We start from the raw sequence: 22,015 nt of genomic DNA on the forward strand, positions 1-22,015 counted from the left end.
TCTGTATTAGACCAGGAATACTGCCAGTACTAAGATCTAGTATCTCTAAGGTAATGTTACTCATGTGTTGGCCACTTATAGTAATATTTGGTTGGCAAGAACTTTCATCACGGTACCAGTGATTTGAACAAGAGGCCTCAGAGTGATATTGTGATATATGGGCATATTTCTTGTTCACCGTTGTAAGTGTTGTCTTCTTGTTAATTTGAAATGGACTTTCTTATGAACAAGACACATTCTATTGTTTGAATCGGTGGTGCATTTTGTTGTTTGAATCGGTGGTGGCCCCATATGAACAAGAAAAGAAGGGGACAAAACGTGTTGGAAGTGGGACACCTAGATCTGTGATTCATATTTTTCTATTTATATATGGGCATATTTCTTGTTCACCGCTTGTAAGTGTTGTCTTCTTGTTAATTTGAAATGGACTTTCTTATGAACAAGACACATTCGATTGTTTGAATCGGTAGTGGCCCCATATGAACAAGAAAAGGAGGGGACAAAACGTGTTGGAAGTGGGACACCTAGATCTGTGATTCATATTTTTCTGTCTCTAAACAAGCATAAATGTAACATCCCGAATTTTTTCGGATTGCCTAAGATTGTGAGTAGGATTGTATTCTTATACTCATATTGTAATATTGACTCATGTTGTAAATAAGTATCACATGGCTCACAATGGAGATAGCAAGCAAGTGTGTGATCCCATGATACAAATAAAAGATCAACGGCAAGCAAGAGTAAAGTGAAACTTGGGGATGTGTTCTATGAAGGTTGACCTACAAGTCTCCAAATTATACGATAGCTTGTTTGATAAAGTAAAGAGATCATTAAGAAAAGAATAACAGTATTCATAAATGGATAGTTGCAAGACTTCATGTGCATATAATAGAAGGACATGAGTTATTTATTGGCCTTGTTGTTGGAAGCTTGCAACTTATAAGAAACTCTTTATCAATCAAGAACAAACATTTGAAGCGGATTTCAAATGGGATATTATTGTTGATGTCAAAAGCAAAGCTAAACTCATAATGACTTGAATGAATGAAGAGATCAAGTAAGAGATTTGCAACGAGGTACTAAGCTTGGTCAAGTAGTGACTTGAGCCATGAACGATGATGAGGTGAAGTGGCTATCTCTTGAGGATTTCTAGGTATCAAGTCAAGTCTTATCGAGAAAAACAATGCAATGCATCTAATCTATTGGTGGTGCCTTACTGGTCGCCTGTCACTGAATATTCTGCCCACCTCATTTACGCCCTTGCTTCTACCTCATGCATGTTTACAAAGGAAGTCTATCATAAGCTGATTGACAAGTTCAGGGAATTGCTCTTGAACAAAATGGGATCCTTCTGGTATGTAAGTGATCTCAAGATCTGGGGTGATTTCTTTCAGCTTCTCACTAGACATGTAGTCCTTCAGTGCTGGAAAGTTGAGGATGTAGTCCTTCTGACCCATGATCACAAACATTGGCACTTCAAACCTTGGCTTAGCATATTCAGCTTTTGCAGGTTTGGTCCTATTAAGATATAAAAATATGCTTGTTAATGACAACCTTAGTTTGTAGAATTTTGACATATCAATGAAAGGCTAAATAATACTATAATAGACATGTATGTTTGTCATGGCTTCAACTAGGTATTGGTATATATTTCTTACCTGTATGGAATTTGTAAGGCCGTGATGAAACCTGATTTCTCATACAGGTTGGTGTAAGCTGAGAGGTCTTCTTCCCTGAACCACTCAGGCATCGGTGTTGAGTCATCTGCGAGGTCCATAATCTCTTGTCCTTGCTTGGCAACAGGAACTTCACTCCTGGAGAAGAGGATATAGATTGTGCGCATGATCCTCCTCACATCAAACCGGCCAAAATCAGACTCTGCTCTTCCAGTCTCCTAATTAGGTAAAACAGCCACACAATAAATGTTTTTCAGAGTTCAAATACAAAAGCCCAGGAATACGACGTCTTCATAAAAGGACTAGGCCATAACGTGGTTTCAGATTTTAGTGCCAATGTTGTGGTTTGTGGAAGTCTGAGGAGCATCTAGCAATTATGCAATTTAATGGCAAGAATAGAACTTATGAAAGAAAATGCTCAGTTATATATTTACCCTCCATCTGTATATGTAGAATCCCTCAGGAAGTCCGCTGAAACCAAGGCTTTCCACGAGAGGAGGCACTCCAAAGGTAACAACACCACATACGCGGTCTGGCTGACAGAGGGCAAGATCAAATGCTGGCTTGACACCAAAATCCTTTGCAACAAGGAAGACCTGACTTGTGTTGAAGAGGAAGGAGTTAGGACACAATTACATAGTGCTCAATGATCAACAAGTTATAATGAATTAATATGACTATCATCATATCTATCAATTTATCGGGTAGGACTAATTTAGACTTAATGTTGATTTGAAGTTGGCATATGGTATTAAGGTATCTGGAATTAGTTTTTCAACTGATTCATTTTGCCTGCCTTATTGAAGTCATTCTCTCTGTTTTTTTCTCTATGTAATCATTGTATAGCATTCCTAAGTTCCTAGGTTACATCTAACACACCAAATTGTATTCATATAGCATAGATCTATTCCCTCCACTCCAAATTACAAGTCATTCGAACTTTCTTAGAGAGTCAAACCATTTTATGTTTGACCAAAATTATAGAGAGGATCACAAAAGTTTATGGCACCGAATATATATATTAGAAAAATATATTTAATGAAGAAAGTAATGATACTTATTTGATATCATGAATGTTAGTACTTTATTTTATAAATTTGGTCAAACTTGAGATATACTTTGACCCTCTAAGAAAGTTGGAATGGCTTATAATTTGAAATGGAAGGAGTAGTTATTATCTCTAGGAGAAGATGGCATGTCATTTTTGTCAGAATCATCAAGATGTACAGGAGACTAAATTTAAAAGTTTGAAGAGAAGACTGCTCATCATCTTTGTTAAAATCATCAAGATATATAAGAATTGACAACTCAATCTGCACAAACTATTATATGGTCCTCAATGCAGACATGGCAGAAATTAAGTAGTTTAGACACACCTTAGAAATGGCAAGGAAGTCAAGAATGGCCAGGAGAGCTTTCATCAAGCCCTCCCATGATGCTTGTGCTAAGTCAGGAGGTGGCTCAGAGAGGCCATATCCGGAGTGATCAGGAGCAATAGCACGGAACCCAGCTGCTGCAGCCGCAACCATTTGGTGCCTCCAGGAGTACCATACCTCAGGGAAGCCATGAACAAAGAGCAAGGTCCCGACTTCACCTGCAGAAGAACAGAAAGATTAAAGAACGGCTGGTGTGGATTATATGCCTACTGAATTCAGTGAGAGTGAAACCTTTTCCAATAGGAGCTATATGCAGCTTGAGCCTTCCGATGGGCAAGTAGGAGTGCTCTATCTCCTGATTCATCTTTCTTTACCGAAGTGGCGAAGTGCCGCTTTGGTTTGCGTAGATTAGGAACTCTTGATGAGGAAACTATTGAAAGCATCTTTAACAAGTTAATGAAAGTCAACTACGGGTACGTGCTTTGGTTGTCTATATGCCTGAGCCTGATGCTTTATTGTTTTATAATATTTTATTACCAATTTACTTAAAATAATCAATGCGTCGCCGGTAGGTGAGCTGTCGATGGAATGGCTTGACGTGTTTAATGTTGAAATATCATTTTAAACACATTTTTATATCGTTAGCGACGATGTGTTTTAATCGTGTAGCTTCATTTCAAATATTCTCGGAATACTAACGTCACACGTTTTAAAATCGTATCATTTTTGTTTCCTTCAAAAATATAAGTAATCAGGACATTTGTCGGTCGTTTCTACTCGTTTGCATGCATTTGCATAAACCAATAAAGGATGATTTGCAGATAATGGGTACATAAGGGAGCAAAATTATGCGGAGCAAATTTTTAAAACAAAGAAACTTTTATGAGAAAGAAGAAATGAAACAAATTTTTGTGACAGCCATTTGCGGAAAACAAAAAAAATTGAAGCAAACATTTGTGGCAAATTTTGATAACAAATTTCTGAGAAAGAGGAAATGGAAAAAAATTGAAAACAAACATTTGCAAGAAATTTTTGAACACAAGTCTGAATTTGGAAAAAAATTGTGATGAAATTTAGAAAAAAAATCTTTAAAAATATGATGAGCAACAAGAACATGAAAAGCAAAAATCGGAAAGAAAGAGTTACGAGTAAGATTCGAAAAAACTATGTAGAACTTGTTTCAACAAAGTCTCCAAAGAGAAAAAAAAAGAGAAAAGAAAAAAAAAGTCACAGAGGGTTCCCGCCACACCTCTTCCCCCTCTCCTGTGTGCCCGATGGGCTCCGCCATGGATGCCTGCCCCGCAAGCCGGCGCGCTCCGCTGCCCTCGTATGCACCTTAGGAGCTCAACATCGTTGCCATGCTTCTACGCTCCGTATCTTACCCACCTTCGATGGTTGAATGCTCTGCCTCTAGCCACCGTCCTCCACTCCACTGACTATCGTCCTCCACTCCCGTAGTCATGAGGTGGAAGCCAAGACAATACTTGTTTTAGAGTTGAGTAGAAAATTGAGGTAGATAAAATTATCATCTTACACGGAAGTAACATTTTCTAAAATGTGAATGTACAAAGAAGCAAGCAGGTTAATGATGAAAGAGGAGTAAGACTAGGAAAGGTAAGGGTAAGCCTATAGATATCTTGAAATTTTTTTAAGGTTGTAAACAAGTATGTTTGACTTTTTTTCAGGGGTAGAAAGTATAAATTCAAGCTTGAAATAGGTCCAAAAGAGTAACTGGTCCATTCCACCACGGGCTTCCATCTCATGTCCTAAGCCCAACCGCTCATCGTAGCTAGGGCTATTTGTTTGACTTTCATGGTAGCTTCTCAGCATGAAAAGTCAAAAGCTCAAACATATTTCTTTTAAAAAGTTGGAAGTTGCAGAAATAAATAGAAGTAGACTTGTGCCGCCGGTTGAAATGGCGGTTAATGCCGCCCGCCTCCGCCAACTCATTTGGCGGTAACAGGCCCCCCGCCCGAGTCCCCATATGCATGGTGGCAGAGGCTGCCACAGCCCACCGGCCACTCACTGCGTGCTGTAGCGTGCGGCAGGCGGCGCCTTCCTGCCGTTTGCAGTGGCTCTGCTCGCTTTGTGCTTTTTCACTAGCTGTACAAGTGATAGATGAGTGCTACAACGGGGGTGTTTGGATACCCCTGCTAAACTTTAGCACCTGTCACATCGGATGTTTGGATACTAATTAGGAGTATAAACAGAGTCTAATTACAAAACTAATTGTGTAGATGGAGTCTAATTCGCGAGACGAATCTATTAAGTCTAATTAGTTCAAGATTTGACAATGTGGTGTTACAGTAACCATTTGCTCATGATGGATTAATTAGCCTTAATAGATTCGTCTCATGAATTAGACTCCATCTGTGCAATTAGTTTTGTAATTAGCTTATGTTTAGTCCTCCTAATTAGCATCCGAACATCCGAAGTGACCCTACTAAAATTTAGCACCTCGTATCCAAACACCTCTTGAGGCTGCAGGCTGGTTATAGCAGCTAAAAGCTGCTGCTACGAGCAGCTGCGTGCTTGCAGGAGCACTGGAGTAGTCGCTTCAGGTTTGTTGGAGCACTGTACAGCAATCACTTACGAGCAGACCAGCGCCCGATAAAAGGAGGAGAAAGTTTGGGTGGGACATACAATGTGTGCAATCAATGCCTGAGTGGAAAACAATAAGAGCTAAAGCTGCTGCCTTGTGCTCGTGTTTGCAGGCCTAACCGCCTTCCGCCCCGATGATATGACGGTCATTTCAACCGGCGAAACACGGCAGCACGTACCAGCCGGTACCCTTCCACAATTTCAACCGGTGAACCGCCGTTTCAATCGGCAAAAGGACCCCTATCGTCGTTTGGTCCAGCGATATAAGTCTATTTACAAATTCTTGGTTCGACTATTTATTTCTGCAAAATCATAAAAATAAATATATAAAAATAAAAAAATTTCCCGGCTAGGACGCATGCGCGATCGCTGCCGGCCAGCAGGCTCGTCCCTGGGGTGTGCGGCCCATGCAACTGTATAGGGCCTCCATTTTTCGGGGCCTCCATTTTTTGGGAGCCTCCATTTTCCAGGTCTACAGTACATCAAGCTCACTAATTTCTAACCCAAAACTTATTTTTCCTATTCATTTGACTCACGAAGGAAGGCCGAAGCCCAAAGGCTCTTTTTCCCGTCGGCGGCCGTAGTGCCTGTTTGCCAATTGTCCGCTCGTCTCCCCAGCTCCACGGCTTCCAATAGTGCATCTCGTCATCGCTTCAATCTAGGGCATAGTTGCGCCAGCCGCTACTATTGCTAACTGGTAGTTGTCATCGTCAATCGTTGAATTGCACGTCCGCTAGAGGCTTGAAGCAGGAGGCGTGGAGCTGTGGAGCTTGACTCCGTGAGACCTTCTGGTTCCTGGACAGGAGTGCTACAAGACAAGCTAATCACAAGATAATATTATTTTTCTTTACTTGATCGATTCTAAATTGCTTCACGTGGATTAGTGAATCAAAATTTTCTTATGTTTTGTGTACATGTGTATGGATTGGTCTAGACTAATGTTCCAAGAATCAAGATCAAAGCCATGCACTATTAGAAAATGACCTCTCATCCCTAACCTTAGTACCGATTGTTTTTGGAACCAATACTAATGTTAGCATTAGTACCGGTTTCAAAATTGAGATCTCGCGGACCCCCTCTATTACCAAATGGGGGTTCCACCCGGTACTAGAGGGTTTCACCGCCCAACACTTAGATTTTTTACGGCTTTGATCCACGCGCGCTTCTTTATTCTCCTGCGCATGCGCATGCCCGGCTCCTCCCTCCCTCAGATCCCACCGGCATGGCCTTATCCTCTCCAGAGCCGCCCCCCTCCTTCTTCTCCCTCCCACTCCTATCTCCACCGGCGCCGTGCCTCTCTCCCTCCCTCCCTTCCACCAGCTCCCTCCCTCCCTCTCCCTCTTGCGCACCCTCCCTCGGCCTCCCCACACCTCCTCCCTCCAGTCGCCGGTGTGGGGAGGGGCCAAGGAGGAGGAGGGAGCCGAGGAGGAGGAGGAGGCGGGGGTGGAGGGGACCAGCGTGGGGAGGGGCGGAGGAGGAGGGAGCCGAGGAGGAGGAGGAGGCGGCTAGGGGGGCGGGCCGGTGGGGGTGAGGGTGATTTTCTTTTTTTTAACTCTAGTACTGGATGGTCAGTACCGGTTGCACAACCGGTACTAGAAGAGGGATTGGGACCGGTACTAAAGGTTCTTTTTCTAGTAATGATGTGTTCTGCAAACCGATCTAGAAAATTTGAATCAGGTCACCAAAAGCGTAAGAAAAAACAAAGGATGGAAGAATTAACTCAATCTCAAAAAAGGAGCTATGGATAGATTTATTAGAAAAAAATCGCGAGTGTCCTCCAATAATCAGACAATTAATTAGAGTCATCTAATTGATGATGATGCTGACAGTGATCCTATAGATGGGCAAACAGAGACTGAAAATAATGTTGAGATACATGAAGCTTTTAATGACAACACAAATGAGCAAATCGATAATAATGGCGATAATTTGGATACTAATCTCGTTGAGGATGTTGATGATTCTTTTCAGCCTGATATATTGATCCTAGGTATTGGGATTCCCTTGATTAAAATAAATGGACATTTTAGCAAAAAAAGGGACATAAAAGAGACTTATCAATTTAGAAAGGTACTAGGGATAGATATTCTAGAAGGTTTTCTGCACTATTCTATACTAGAGTACTATCAAATGGAGAGCATTGCGATAGGGATTGGCTTGTTATTCTAAAGAGCTCAATAGAGCATTTTGCTTCAGTTGTAAATTATTCACAAAAGGGAACCGAAAAGGTTATCTGGCAAATGAGGGGTATAGTGATTGGGCACATCTTGGTACTAGACTTAAAGAGCATGAGACTGGACTTAAAGAGCATGAGACAAGTGCTGATCATGTTGTAAATATGACCGCTTGGTATGAGCCACGTAGTAGACTGCAAAAGGATCAAACTATTGATAAAACTGCTTAGCGACAAGTTGAGAAAGAAAAGGACTACTGGAGAAAAGTTCTGTTCAAAATTGTGGCCATTGTAAAATTTCTTGCCAAGCATAATCTAGCATTCCGTGGTAGTAACAGCAAACTATATGATGATAGCAATGGAAACTTTTTGGGTTTGGTAGAGATGTTGGCTGAATTTGATCCAGTTATTCAAGAGCATGTTCGTCATATTACAAAATGATGAAACGCATGTTCATTATCTTGGTCCTAGGATTCAGAATGAGTTGATACACATGCTTGCTTCTGTTATTAAGTCTGAAATTATTAAGAAAATAAAGAGTGCAAAGTATTTCTATGTCGTTCTTGATTGTACCCCTGATGCAAGTCACTAAGAACAAATGTCTTTAATTATAAGATATATGAATACATCTTCTGGTCATGTTTCCATTGAAGAATCCTTTCTAGGATTTTCAGATGTAAGCGATATGACTGGAAAAGGACTCTTTGATGTGCTACAGAATGAGCTAAAGCAACTTGATCTTAATATAGATGATGTGAGAGGACAAGGCTATGATAATAGGTCAAATATGAAAGGATGCAACAAAGGGGTAAAGACAAAAATTTTGGACGTAAATCCTAGAGCTTTCTATTCTGCTTGTGGTTGCCATAGCCTTAATCTGACACTTTGTGACATGGCCAAGAATTGTGGTAGAGCTAAAGAATTTTTTTGGATCATCCAATGCATCTACACAACATTGCTAATTCCACTAAGAAATGGCAGATTCTCAAAGATAACATAATAGGGTGGACTCTCAAGTCAGTCAGCTACACGTTGGGAGAGTCGTGTTGAAAGTGTTAAAGCTATTAGATTTCAATGTGCAGATATCCGAGTGGCTCTACTTCAGGTATTCAATATTTTCATATTATACTGATAATGTCGTAATTCATTTGACCCTGTCTAAATCTAATGATATGTTGTTTCTTTTAATCTCAGGTATCTAATATTGAAAATGATGTAAAAACAAGTGGTGAGGCTAAAGGTCTGGCAAATACAACTTGGAGAGTATGAATTTATAGTGGCAATAGTAATTTGGTATGAAGTATTATATGCTATTAATTTATAGTAAGCAAACAGTTGCAATCAAAAGATATGCTTATTGATGTTGCTATTGAGGAAGTGGAGGGGCTGATTGCGTTCTTCAAAAGGTACATGAAACTGGTTTCTTAGATGCATTGGAGACAACCAAAGGAATTGCACTTGAGAAGAATATTGGTATAGAGTTTCGTAAGAAAGATGAGAACCCAGATGATACAAATGCTTCCACACAGTCTGCAGAGGAATCATTTAGAATCAACTATTTTCTAAATATTGTTGATCAAGCTATTTCCTCACTTACAACCAAATTTGAACAGTATCAAGGTTACCGAAATATTTTTGATTTCTTATTTACTTCGAACACATGGAAGTCATTGGATAAGAATAACTTCAAATCTTCTTGCGAAAGTCTTGAGGCGGCCCTTACAAGAAATGGTAAATCTGATGATAATGAACTGTATGTGGAGTTAATGTTTCTTCAAGATTTCTTTCCAGAAGAAAATATGGGTCCTGTTGAAATTCTAAAGTTTCTGAAGTAACATGATTATTTTCCCAATGCTACTATTGCATATAGAGTTCTCTTGACTATTCTTGTGATTGTTGCATCAGCAGAACATAGCTTTTCTAAATTGAAGCTACTGAAGTCTTTCAACGATGACACAAGAAAGATTTAATGATTTGGCCATGATAGCACTTGAGAGTGACATATTGGAGAAGATTAAATATGAGTTTATTATTGAAAATTTCATTTCAAGGAACACCAAAAGAGCGATGCTCTTCAGGTAAAGATTATGCAACCAAGATTAAATAGGTATGGTTCTTAATGTATCATATTTCTATGTAATACATTATACTATATATTATTTTAGTTCCGTACAGGCCTCGGTTTATGCTGGGACGGCCCTGCCGGCTAGCACTCTATTGGCTTACAGAACTGCAAAAATCTCTTCCCGCACAAGCACAATAAAATTGTCTCCCTGCACAAGCATAAGAAAACTCTACAGAAGCACTAGCAGTTGCATCTTCTTCACCAGCAAGAAGAGCATGGTCCACCTCTGTCCAGTACAACATCAGTTCCAATCAATCCTTCATTGGGCGGCAGCGGCCAGAGGGTGCAGCAGCCTGGCCATCAGGTGGCGACGGCAAGCGGGGGCCAACAGCCTAGCCATCAGGCGGCGGTGCCCAGCGGGGGCAGCGGCCAGGCCATCAGGTGGCAGCGGCCAGCAGAGGCAGCGTGCAAGGTGTTGGGATACGAGGTAGGCTACACTAGCGCAAATCAAAATTTCTACCGCGTAAAACCAGGAAGAACTGCCGTATAAGGATCACGGGATTACCACTCGACGCACTACTGGTGCGGAAGATGTAGATTTGCGTTGATGCAGTGAAGACGATCAACGTAGTCGTACGTAGTCGATCAACGTAGTCGTACGTAGTCGATCACGTCAACGTCCAGCAGCTCCTCAGCAGCTCGTCCACGTGCAACAAGATCGTCCTCGTGCTGCGGCTCGTCGTGGCTCGTCGGCGGCTCGTCCAAGTGCTGCAGGCGCAACACCTCCAAGGTATCCACACGTGCAGGGAGGAAGCGTCGCAAGCCGGACTGCTAGATCCGCGAGTTGCAACAGGCGAGGGCGTGGGAGGCGCGGCAGATGTGTTTCGCCAAAAAGGTGTCAACCCTAGGGCGCCCCCACCCCTCTATTTATAGAGGTTCCTAACGGGCCTCTGGGTCCGAGGCCCATTAGTACTTCTAAACCTAATCTAACTCTGATCATATCCGAATTGGGCTTCCAACCCCTTAAGTGTGTGACCCTATGGGTTCGGATACGTATAGACATGGCCCGAGTACTCCTACTCGGCCCAATAGTCAGTAGCGGCCTCTAGCAAGATGTGCCAACTCCTATACGCACACGAAGATCATATCAGACGAACCATCACAACATAATATACATGCTGTTCCCTTTGCCTCACGATATTTGGTCTAGCTTCAAGCCGACCGCTCTTTCTCGATCCTGTGATTCGGAATCCTTTTGTAGGTTAACTCTTAACTATACGTAGCATGGCCATGCATTTTCGGATCCGATCACTCGAGGGGCCCAGAGATATCACTCTCAATCAGAGAGGGGCAAATCCCATCTTGATTGACCATGTCTCATAGCATGCTTCTTGACAAACCCGAAAGCTACCTTTATAACTACCTTGTTACGGCGTAGCGTTTGATAGCCCCTAAGTAGGTCGATCCACATCTTGAATACATGCAACAATCTCAGGTCTAAGGACAAAGCGTATATGTTGTTTAAAGAGAGAACTACTTCTCGTGTTGGGTCAGTCCTAGCACATATCTCCACATGTGTCCACATTATTAGTTCAACATCTCCATGTCCATGACTTGTGAAACATAGTCATCAACTAATACATGTGCTAGTCTAATATTCATGTGTGTCCTCACATGAACTCCAACTAGGGACAACTTTAGAATAACCATACAAGTAAAGAGTTTCACATACAATTCACATAATTGCAAATCAATTCAAGTATCCTTTAATGGATATTCAATGAACACAATATACAAATCATGGATACAAATAGAATATCATCATCTCTATGATTGCCTCTAGGGCATACCTCCAACACAAGGGGGGTCAGAGGCGGCCACAAAGCGAGCAGGAGCGCAGATGGCTAGGAGGCCGGCAGGGGCGACGAGACAAGGTGGCCGACAAGGGTGGAGGCCAGTAGGAGGCTGGTGGGGGTAGGGGCGACAGTGGCTAGGAGGACGGGCAGATGAGGGGGGGGGGGCAGAGAAGATGCATATGTGCAGGATCGATCCAATCCCACCAGGTACTTGCATCGTACATGTATAAGCAAGGGTAGATTGATCCTTTCCTAAGCTCGTAAATGGAAAAGAAAATTAAAAATGAATAAAAGGGAGGAAACGGTAAAGGAAACGAGTTGTTAACGATATGGGTGGTGGTTTTGTGAAGTCCATCTTCAGCCGCAAGTACATTGCTACACTTCAGCAGTCTCATAGGTCGTCTAATGCAATGCCATGTAGGATTTTTGCTGATGTGGAGGAGGAAGGATGATGAGAGAGAAAGAGATCATTGTTTCACGAAACAACCACCTCATAGGCTAGATTTTAGGACTACGAGATGACTACTTTACTATTGTACGAGTTGTGGTTGCATAAAACTTATAATATTTCTTTTTTTTCTATACACAAATTAAGGGAATAGAATTATTGTAAGACAACTTAAAAAGACAACCTATTGTACAATCTATTGTACAATTTATTTGTTAAGTCATCTCATGATTACGTGTCAATGCATGCCGATGTACTTGTCTCGAAAATGGAACGGAGGACAGGAACAACTGTATTGTGGCGTAGATTCACATGAATCCAGCCTTTTTTTTTTTGAAAAAAAAAATGAGACGAAAGAGCGGCCTTTGTCTCGTACGATCTCACACACCTCGTGCACTTTTGTCTTTCTTTTTTATGGAAGCAACGAGATGAGCAGGAAAGAAGCTGCCAAGCTGGCCATTCATTTAGTCAATTTTTTCACTTTTGCAGAAACTCGGTTTTTACCTTACCAATTCGAAAGAACTGCCATTCTCGAGTAGCATGCAACATTTCCAATTCCATACGGTACGCACTACGCAGGAATTTTTCTGTTCAGAGTAGCCTAACACATTTTCAATTTTTCATGATGTTGCATGCCTCGAAAAATTGTTCTTTTTCAACATAATGTGATTTGTAGCAAAACGTCTATGCACATGGTAGATTTGTAGTAAGTTATATGAAAGAGCACGCCACACTACATGTGGTTTTTTTGTTAGCTGATATTTTGAATCGCTCAAGGCATAAATTTTTGCATTGTGTGCTAGCTCCTTTATGGAATCTTTAATAAAAGAATCGTCGAAGTCGATTTCATATTTATTGTTTGTATTCGAAATTTTGAACTACGGTAGCATCAGTACAGATATAATAACGTGTTTTCTGCAAAAAAAAAAACAAAATAGACAAATAAAAATGGGGCATTCCGAGAATTGAACTCGGGACCTCTCGCACCCTAAGCGAGAATCATACCACTAGACCAAATGCCCTTGTTGAAATTTCCTTACTTTAAAAACAATTTAACCTTTGTGGCCCCATCATTTTCCAGTGCCATTCGACCTCCCCGCAACCGTTTCGTCTCCTCAGGTCTCGCCGCCGGCGAGCCGTTTCTCCTCACTCGCTCTAGATCTGCGCGGAACCGGCAATGCGAGGCTTCTTTGAGGCGAGGATGACTTCCCAAACGGCCAAGACGATTTCAGGCGCAGGGGAGGTGACCGCCGCTGCCCAGCAAAGCGTGGTGAGCTTCTTGCTGAGCCCGAGTAAATTTCAGAAGGGGGAAGTTTCTTGTGAGGAGCACTGGAGCAGCATTTGATGAAATTGCGGTTGCAAATGGGATGTATATGGAGTTTTCGGAAGTAGGGAGCGCAATCGAATCCCTGCCCTGCGCAACACAGGTAATCTCCTGTCATCGCTCACAACTGTAGATCTTCGTCCTCCTTGGATATATGATGTTCATAAGACGGATGTCACATTGACATTGCATAAACAGACTTTATCCTACCAGCAATTGTTTGTCAATCCCATAGCATGTGCTTTTTTTTCTTTTTCTTGCGGCATGATGCAGTACATGATGTGTTTACTTTACCTTATGTGCCAAATCCAAAGATTAATTCATGTTACAGTTTTGAGAAATCCATAGCTAGGAGCTTCAGACATGAATATAGACATATAGTACAGTGCCATCATTTTTCTCTTCTTCCGGAAACTGAAATGCGGCTGCATCACAACCTTTACTTGTTCAACTCAATTTTAATTGTGTAAGGATTCAATTATATGTGTAGTCTTTCTATTAATGAATTCCTTTCAGATTGTCAAGAGATCCTTTTATCATGGATCTTGTTATGGATGGTTGGGACATGCCAGCGCGCGGCTCCATGAGGTGGGATAGTTCATGCTAAACTTGAAAGTAGGTACCTAAATCAGAGTCAATGCTCCTTTTACTAACAACAGAAAATAGGACACCCGCTGGGCAGGTTGTTTTGCCTGAAATAATTGTAACATGACAGCAAAAGTATATCCTTAAAGAATTCAGACGCATATGCATAGTGTCGTGGATCATGTTACAGGTAACTTTCAACAAACACCAGTTACATAGCTTCATTTGCTTGCACCTCACTGAATTGAATATGAGCATCCAGGAGCAGCAAATGGCCCTAAAAAGAGGAAATGGTTTGACTGTACAAGTGGAATCTAATTATATGCCATTTGAAGAGAACTAGCTAGTGTGCTCTAACAAGGAGAACTGCAGGTTTTGCTTCCAACAAGAATTATAATATATGTGTGGTGGATCATGCTGTATATAGAAGAGACATCCCAACAAGAATGCACGAGGACTCAGATGCAGGTGCAACCATCAGAAGTTGATAACCCTAATTGGCATATTGTTAGAAGGTGACAGCTGTTCCTTCTACAAATACTCCGTTGCATATCTTGCATCACATTTCTTTTGCTTGTGCTTGCCAATCTGGATTTTAAGTCAAGCAACATGTGTATGCCGTGCAGCCAATAGCTGAGGCATCACATGTTTTTAGCTCACTCATTGATATCTGTTTCTGTAACAAGATGAAACAATATCAACTTGCCTTGGAGACAGATGGTTATGCAGCTGAAGAAAAATGCTCCAGTAGTCTATCATTGACGACTAACAAAGCATGACTGAGATTCTTTGTCCAATGGGCTTGGCATTGACATTGCTTCTGGTTTTTGCCTGTAATAGGGTACTCGGTGGTTCAGCACCAGCAGAGTATTGTTCTTCTCTTATCTTCCATCTTATACAGAATTATATCATCACGCAGCCTTGACTGCAAACATGGCTAGTCATCAGAGGACGAGTTTGCCTTCTAAGCCTTTCTCCACTGAGGCCAAAGGAGCAAAAGAGCTGCAGAACTTCGAGGCCTGCATCTCTTCCTCATGCGCTTCCATCGACACAATGTGTGATGGTTTGAAGATACTTGGAGGCATCTATACATGCATAGAGGAAGTCATATCCCTGCCCAGCAATCAAACTGCCGTCTCCATGCCCCAGCAAAGGAAAATGGTGGAGGAGCTGGAATAGTTGTACTGCTGATTGATCTCTGCAATGTGATACAAGAAAATTTAGCAGAGGTGAAGATGATTATCCAGGAGCTGCAAACATGTTTAGAGGGAGGACATGATGTATCTATTCAGCTCAAAATTGTGTGTTTTGTGCATATGGTGAAGAAGGCAACTTCTGAAGGCTGCAGACTGACCAGGCTACTTTCAGAAGCCAGAGATGGCTATCTCTCTACTTGAATCCACATCGGGTCTCTTGCCAAACAATATTGTCACCACCGATGCAAGTAATTGGTCTTTTGTCTCCAAGAGATTCCGAAAAGGAAAGGTTGGCTGCAAGGAGGAACAGTTCTGACTTGCGAGCATGGAGCGCACCATGGGAGATGAGAATGGTGCTGAGTTTCTGTTCAGGAGATTGATCCAGAGCAGGGTTTATCTCCTAAACATTCTTAGCGCATCCTCCTTTTAAAGGAACTGTCAAACCTCTAGTTTGTACATAAATTGAATAGTTGAAGAAGAAAAGTTTTAAACATGTCCCCACTATGATTTCTGATTTCAGCAAAACTTGCCAGCTGGGATTTCAATTAGCTGAATGTTATTCTAATTTAGTTTATATCAGGTACATGATGGATATAACTATATAAGGAACTATAAATGAGATAAAATTCCCCTAAAAAGGCTGAAACATGAAGTGTGTCAGTCAAGAACTCAAGATAGACTTTTCCTTCGAATTTCTTTAAGAAATAATCACTTACGTAGGCAAACATTGGTTTACTAATTGTCTTTTAGCTGTGTGTTTACACAGCCAAGCACTACTTTGATCTTTGAAATGGCCATGTTACCTCACAGCAATTGACAATAGGCCATGTGATAGTACATTGTAGCTCATAAGTCATAATTAGCCTGACTAGTATGCACATGCACGGTTTTATTGTATATATCAATAGGTGCGCAAGAACTAGACATAGTCAAGTCACTTCCTCACATGCTATCAACAGGTCAGATCTTTGCAATAGAGACAGTGTGCAATAGTCCCTAATATTTTATTTGGTTCGGATCATATTCAACTTACTGATCCCTTTGTGATGATCTTGTCTCTGGCAGATGAAACTTGCCAGCAATATGAGTGTTGAACACGGTTATGGAGGTTGAGCATTATACTCGTTTATGGAGGCTTAGTCGTCTTTACCTGTTGCTAACAACTTGTCAATTTGTTCAAGTCTGTTGTTCAAAATGTTGCCCTCAGGAATCTAGCCCATCCTATAGCCTAGAATGATGGATTGGCAATGCTAAGTATTAGTGATTGTTGCCTTATCCCATAAATTTAGCAAGAAGATGGTAGTTTTTTTTAGGGGCCAAGCTGGTAATTATCTACTTTAACTTTTATTGATCCATGATCTTCTATGTCCCATGTTAAGATCCATGAGCTCATGTTCTCTTTTTCACATGAAAAAAAGAGACATTTTGAATAGTTTCTGCAAATCCTGTATGCTCTAATTTGATTTGAGACTGAAAATGTATCCATCAACTGAGCTCGTCCATCAAAAGAAAAGGCAGGAACAATTGTTAAGAATTGCAACGCATGTGTGGCGGTTTGTGTTGCATATAGCAGGGACATGCCAACAATGTTGCACGAGGGTTGAGAGCAGGTGCAATGCAACTATAAGATACTGAATATTCTTTCAACTGACAAATCAGTTAGACAGTTACATAATTGGCATTCCTTTTCTTCTGCAGTGCTCTGCTTGAGATTTGCTGATCTGTATTATATTTCAGTTAAGCACTCATGCGAATGCTTGGCAATCCATGTTCAAGACAACAGCATGATTTGATAGGACTAATTTATCCGTTAATCTGATTCATCATATTTGGGATTACTTGTTACTAATTTGTTAACAACTGTGATGTATAGGCAGAGTATGGTGCTCAAGACAACAGATGCACGGCAGCACTGCCTCATAAGGATTGAGATGCAGGTCAGCATGTGGAACTGTCAGAAGTTGAGGATCAGTTAACAGCTGTTTGAAGGTGAAATCAGCTGGTCACTCAACAAATACATATCCTTCACATGTCAGATTTAATTTCCTTCTGTTTGTAGCTTGCCAACCTGGACTTTGAGTCACCTGCTCCGCTGCTCGTGCATATGACTTGCAACCAATTGCTTGAGACAACACATGCTGTTAGGGTCAGTTATTGGTGTTTGTTGCACTGAACAGAACCGATGATTATGCCACAGCACGGGAGCTACTCATTATTGAGAATAGATGGAAGATGGTGGTTGGGGTGGCTTGCCAATTGCATTCTGCTTCCTGACTATAAATATAGTGCATCACAAGGGCTGAGCACAAACAAAACAGAGCCCTCCTTTGTCTTCCATTCTATACAGAAAACAGAAGTACCTCATCACATCATCCACTACTGATATGGCTTGCCATCAAAGGTCTACGAGTTTGCCCTCTTTGCCTTACTCCACTGAGCTCAATGTGGAGCAGGACCTGCAGACCCTGAAAATGCACATCTCTTCGCCTTCTGCAACCATTGGCACAGCGTGCGATGGCTTGAGGAGGCTTGGTGATGTCTACAGCTGCATAGAGGAGATGATGTGCTTGCCCAGCAACCAAGCCTTGACCCGGGAAAGGAAGACAATAGAGGAAGAACTTGACAGGTCCCTTGCACTGATCGATCTCAGCAACACCATGCAAGAGAGCTTGGCAGAGCTGAAGACAAGCGTCCAGGAGCTGCGTCTGGTTCTTAAGAGGGGAGACGATGCGTCTGTCCAGCTCAAGATTGAGTCTTTCATCCGTCTGGCAAAGAAGTCGCAGAAGCCTTTGAAGAAGATGGGCAGCAAAGCTACTGCTGAAGGTTGCAGTTGCAGGCTGGTCATGCTGCTGGCTGAAGCCAGAGAGACGGCTGTCTCTCTACTTGAATCTATGTCGCAGTTCTTGCCGAAGCAAATTGGCAGCCCCGGTGGCAGCAAATGGTCTCTCGTCTCCAGGAAGTTCCAGAAAATGAAGGTTGCTTGTGAGGAGCGGCAGTTGCAGGCGCTTGAGCGCAGCATAGGAGATCTTGAAGATGGGATTGAGTTTCTGTTCAGGAGGTTGATTCAAAGCAGGGTTGCTCTCCTGAACATTCTTAGCTCATAGATACTTCTGATCATATGCTAGTCTCCAATTTGATTGTATATGAGCTCAGTTGTATATAAAATTGATTGATTGCAGTCAGTTTTGATCATATATGTTTGTGGTATCATATCAATAAATCATGCAGCAAAGGATGATCCTGGAATCTCATCTCAGTCTAGATTCATGCTGTGTTCATACTTTCATACTTACCATTCAAAATTAAGATGCTCATTGATTTTATGTTAAACCCTCTAGTGCCTTGACACCACGTTAGATCTGCTCAGATGTGGGTTTCACCAGAGTCAACTGTCTCTTGGTTAGCTAGTTGTTTGATTTCCCCACCATGTTTTAACTTTTCGACTTGCATAGATTTGTTTTTTGTGCATAAGCATGCAGCTCAAATGCTAGTAATAGCAGCAAATGACTGCCAGACTTCATACTTCAGGTCATTTTATAACTAGATGTTCGAGAAATTTCAGAATAGTTGAATCATGGCATACAACCTCTACATTCGAGATATCTGCACCTGGAGTAGGAAAAAAAATTCTAAACGAAGCAGATGATGCATGTAGAGCCAAAAAAAGGCGCAAACTACATACAGAAACATATTTTTAGCTAGACACTGCTCAAAGCATGATAAATCTAGTTTAGGGCCGCATAAATGCACAGTAAGATATCGATTTCAATTTTAGTTCGATACATCATACAGTTAAGGACTATCTACTTTAATCCTGGGCATCAACAAATTCGAAGCTAAGCTGGATCATGATTGTAAAGCTTTACAGGCCCGGGACGACAAGGCCAAACAGCTTGGGTTGGGAAACTTCAGATGAAATTGTATGGGGCTTCCTTTGATCACTGGTGTTGGTCTCAGTGCCAATGCCATGGACAGCGCGGTTGGCTCTCAGATGACGGAGTGATATGCTTTTAAACGATAGGTACCATCCTTTTATTTCACTCGTTGGTAGGAGCAACTCCAGCAATAACCCCTACTCTAACAATACGGCGCCGCTCCCTCACCCATGCCGTCCTCCCCCGTGCCAGATCCGACACAGGAGGAGAGGGGGTGACATGGCGGGCCTGTGCGGTGGCGCAGAGGGGGGGGGGGGCAAGGCGGCGGTCCCGTGCAATGGAGCAAGAGGAGCAAGGCAGCGGCGGCGGTGCTTGTTCCGGCTTGGCGTGCGTAGAGGAAACGACCAACGACAAAAGAGGAGGGTCCCTACACGCACGCGGGAGATGGGGCTAAGAGGAGAAAAGTAGGTCCTCCTTGGAGTAGGGACCCAGCTAGGAACCCTACTGGAGCGATTTTTTTTTACCTTGGAGTGAGTTTTTTTTCTCTTAGAGTAATTCCAAAAGTTCCTAAATTTTTTTTTCCCCGAAACGAGGTATCATAGACTATGTTAAAAAAAATTAACTAAAAATATATAAGCCCAAGCTATCAATCGTATTGGTAGGATCCGTTGCTTTTTTTTTTTCCACCACCGTGACCAGAGCTCCCTCGCGTAGCGATCTCCAGCAGCACCGCGATTTTCCTCCATCCGTCAAAATCAGTCGCCGAGCTAGCGGAGAGTGGTCGGCGATCTGGTACCAGGAGCACGCCACGAGCGGGTGCGGTGGCGTGGTTTCCCCTCGGGCCGCCCGGTGGCGCAGCAGCGCGCGACGGAGTTGAGGATGATGTTTGAGACGTGGACGCCGGTGAGGGCGTGAGCATCAACCGGGGGTCGCTTGTCCTTCTCACCGTGGAAACATGAGAAACTCCCGCACCATCCAGAAAACATGAGAAGCTCCCGCAGCATCCAGAATCCCGGTTTGGGGAGGAACGAGATCCGCACCATCCAGAATCCCGCACCATCCAGAAGGGGCCGGCGGGGGCAGAGGGGTTGGGCGCCTCGGCGGGGTGGAACCCGAAGAACGTGCGGGTGCCGAGGATCGACGGGGGCTGGAGCGCATGCAGGCGGCGGAGGGAGGAGTGGCCGGTGATAACGCGGCGGAACGCGGGGCAGGAAGCGCAGGTGCGGTCGAAATCGGCGAGGGTGGGGAGGCGGATCAGGATGTCGGCGAGGGGCAGTTCTCCCGCCGCCGCTATTGCGAATGCGGGGCCAAGCGCGGGTGAGACGCGGCCCGCGGGAAGCGGGATTGGGGAACCCAGGTCGTCACGAAAATACGCGGGGTGAGCAGCGTTTTTTCCGCGTCTGCCAATCTAATTTTTTAGGAAGTTTTAGATAGGTTATTGAAGTTTTTTTTCCCTAAAAAATATTAGGGTAAGATTAACAGTAAGTAGGAGTTTTGCTGAAGTTATTCTAAGCCTACAACTAGGAAGGGTACGGGCAAACTCAGTTGTCCATACTTTTTGAGTAGAGACTCAAGTAGGGGCTTCGCTAGAGTTGGCTTCACTAGAGTTGCTATAAGCCTGCCACTAGTAGGTATGGGCAAACCCACTTGGTTCCTACTTTTTGAGTAGGGATTCAAGTAGGAGCTTTGCTGAAGTTGTTCTAAGCCTGCCATTAGGAAGGTTATGGACAAACCTATCCTTGTTCACACCCAAATCTAAATAATTATTATCCACTCATTACCCTCCCCAATCTCATCCATATCCAATGGATAATTAAATTTAGACTACATGTATATACATATCCAATTGATTAATTGTACCCTTCCATTTCTAATGGGTACTGTTGACGCAAAATCCTGAAGGTGGTGGACCCTGCATCACCACATGAGGACCTGGGAGATCTGCTTAACTCCAGTGCAGAATCCAAATCGGCGCGCATGGTGTGCGCGGGCGTGCCAGTCAGTTTGACCATTCAACTGACAAGGTGGAGATAATTCTCTCAAAGTTCGATGGAGTCGGCCGATCGGGCCGATTTAATATAATTTACAATAACCATCAGCCATACGGCCGATAGGAAACACGATGCTGTTGAGTTGTTGCTCCACCATAGCTAGAGCCACAATCCGATGAGATCTAAACTAACATCACCACCAATATTTTTAGGTGAAACCACAGCGATGCGCCCGGTAGTTGCAGTCTAGAAATATTTAGCAGGACGTTAATCTGAACCCCGCCAGCTGATGAATCCAATCACAATGGAACTTACTCCCAACAGCACTCGAAGGGGTAACCAAGATTAAGATGCAACAGGCTATTAAATGATCTATCATCTATGATGAACCGATCTAAAGCTAATTAAAGCAAACTGAACGGCAAGACGAAAGAACAGATAAATATCAGCCGATGCAAGCTTAATCAAGGCGGGATAACTGGTGAATACCGTAGATCGAGACAGAAGCGATGCGCCGTAAGTCAAAGATCCAAGATACTCGATAACTGGTAGATGAAACTAGACGAAACCACAGCGATGCGCCCGGTGGTTAAAGCCTGGAACACCTGGTGACGGAACTTGCAGCTCACCGGAGATCGAGGTCGATGCAGCCCAGCTTGCTAGAAGGAACTCGTCGAGAATCTACATTACTCCTACTCCTAGGGCAATGGCGTGAAGCCGAAAGGTAAAGGTAAATATGTTGTATTATTGATCGTGTGATGATTACAATGGCCAGGATCCTTAATATTTATAGGGCGGATGGCCTTTGACGTTACATAATTGGCATTTTAATCACGTACAAGGTAAGTC

General features: G+C 42.7%; 2 protein-coding genes and 1 non-coding gene across 7 annotated transcripts; 1 reads left to right on the plus strand and 2 right to left on the minus strand.

Annotated features, from left to right (window-relative positions):
• Positions 1-941: 941 nt before the first annotated feature.
• On the minus strand, positions 942-3,488 carry LOC101774821 (bifunctional epoxide hydrolase 2). Its single transcript, XM_004978690.3, has 5 exons — positions 3,344-3,488; positions 3,053-3,270; positions 2,111-2,272; positions 1,659-1,894; positions 942-1,518 (listed from the first exon to the last, which is right to left on the minus strand). The coding sequence occupies exons 1-5, from the start codon at positions 3,414-3,416 to the stop codon at positions 1,272-1,274; spliced, it is 936 nt and encodes a 311-aa protein (XP_004978747.1). The 5' UTR covers positions 3,417-3,488; the 3' UTR covers positions 942-1,271.
• A 9,657-nt stretch (positions 3,489-13,145) lies between these two features.
• Positions 13,146-13,217, minus strand: TRNAP-AGG. The gene has a single exon. It is a non-coding gene; the product is annotated as a tRNA-Pro (tRNA).
• Positions 13,218-13,293: 76 nt separating this feature from the next.
• On the plus strand, positions 13,294-18,551 carry LOC101762949. 5 transcript variants are annotated; one of them, XR_002678748.1, is made up of 4 exons: positions 13,294-13,622; positions 14,036-14,619; positions 17,174-17,289; positions 17,360-18,551. XR_002678748.1 is itself a non-coding variant. In XM_022828938.1 (3 exons), exon 3 carries the CDS (start codon positions 17,685-17,687, stop codon positions 18,402-18,404), a length of 720 nt encoding a protein of 239 aa, XP_022684673.1. In that variant the 5' UTR covers positions 13,294-13,622; positions 14,036-14,619; positions 17,174-17,684; the 3' UTR covers positions 18,405-18,551. The 5 variants fall into 5 exon arrangements, 2 of the variants coding, with proteins under 2 accessions (XP_022684673.1, XP_022684674.1); XR_002678746.1 differs by having other exon boundaries at positions 14,036-17,289; XR_002678747.1 differs by having other exon boundaries at positions 14,945-18,551.
• Positions 18,552-22,015: the final 3,464 nt, after the last annotated feature.

This window comes from Setaria italica, chromosome VIII (genome assembly GCF_000263155.2).
Source record: "Setaria italica strain Yugu1 chromosome VIII, Setaria_italica_v2.0, whole genome shotgun sequence".
Taxonomy (NCBI): Eukaryota; Viridiplantae; Streptophyta; class Magnoliopsida; order Poales; family Poaceae; genus Setaria; species Setaria italica.

Bases quoted from the DNA above. Each gene is read 5' to 3' on its own strand.
- LOC101774821 (XM_004978690.3), bottom strand. From the start codon at position 3,416: ATGAATCAGGAGATAGAGCACTCCTACTTGCCCATCGGAAGGCTCAAG. The intron at 2,273-3,052 runs GTGTGTCTAAAC...AACACAAGTCAG, and splicing joins ACTTCCTTGCCATTTCTAAG to GTCTTCCTTGTTGCAAAGGA. The intron at 1,519-1,658 runs GTAAGAAATATA...ATATCTTAATAG, and splicing joins GCCTTACAAATTCCATACAG to GACCAAACCTGCAAAAGCTG.
- LOC101762949 (XM_022828938.1), top strand. From the start codon at position 17,685: ATGGCTTGCCATCAAAGGTCTACGAGTTTGCCCTCTTTGCCTTACTCC.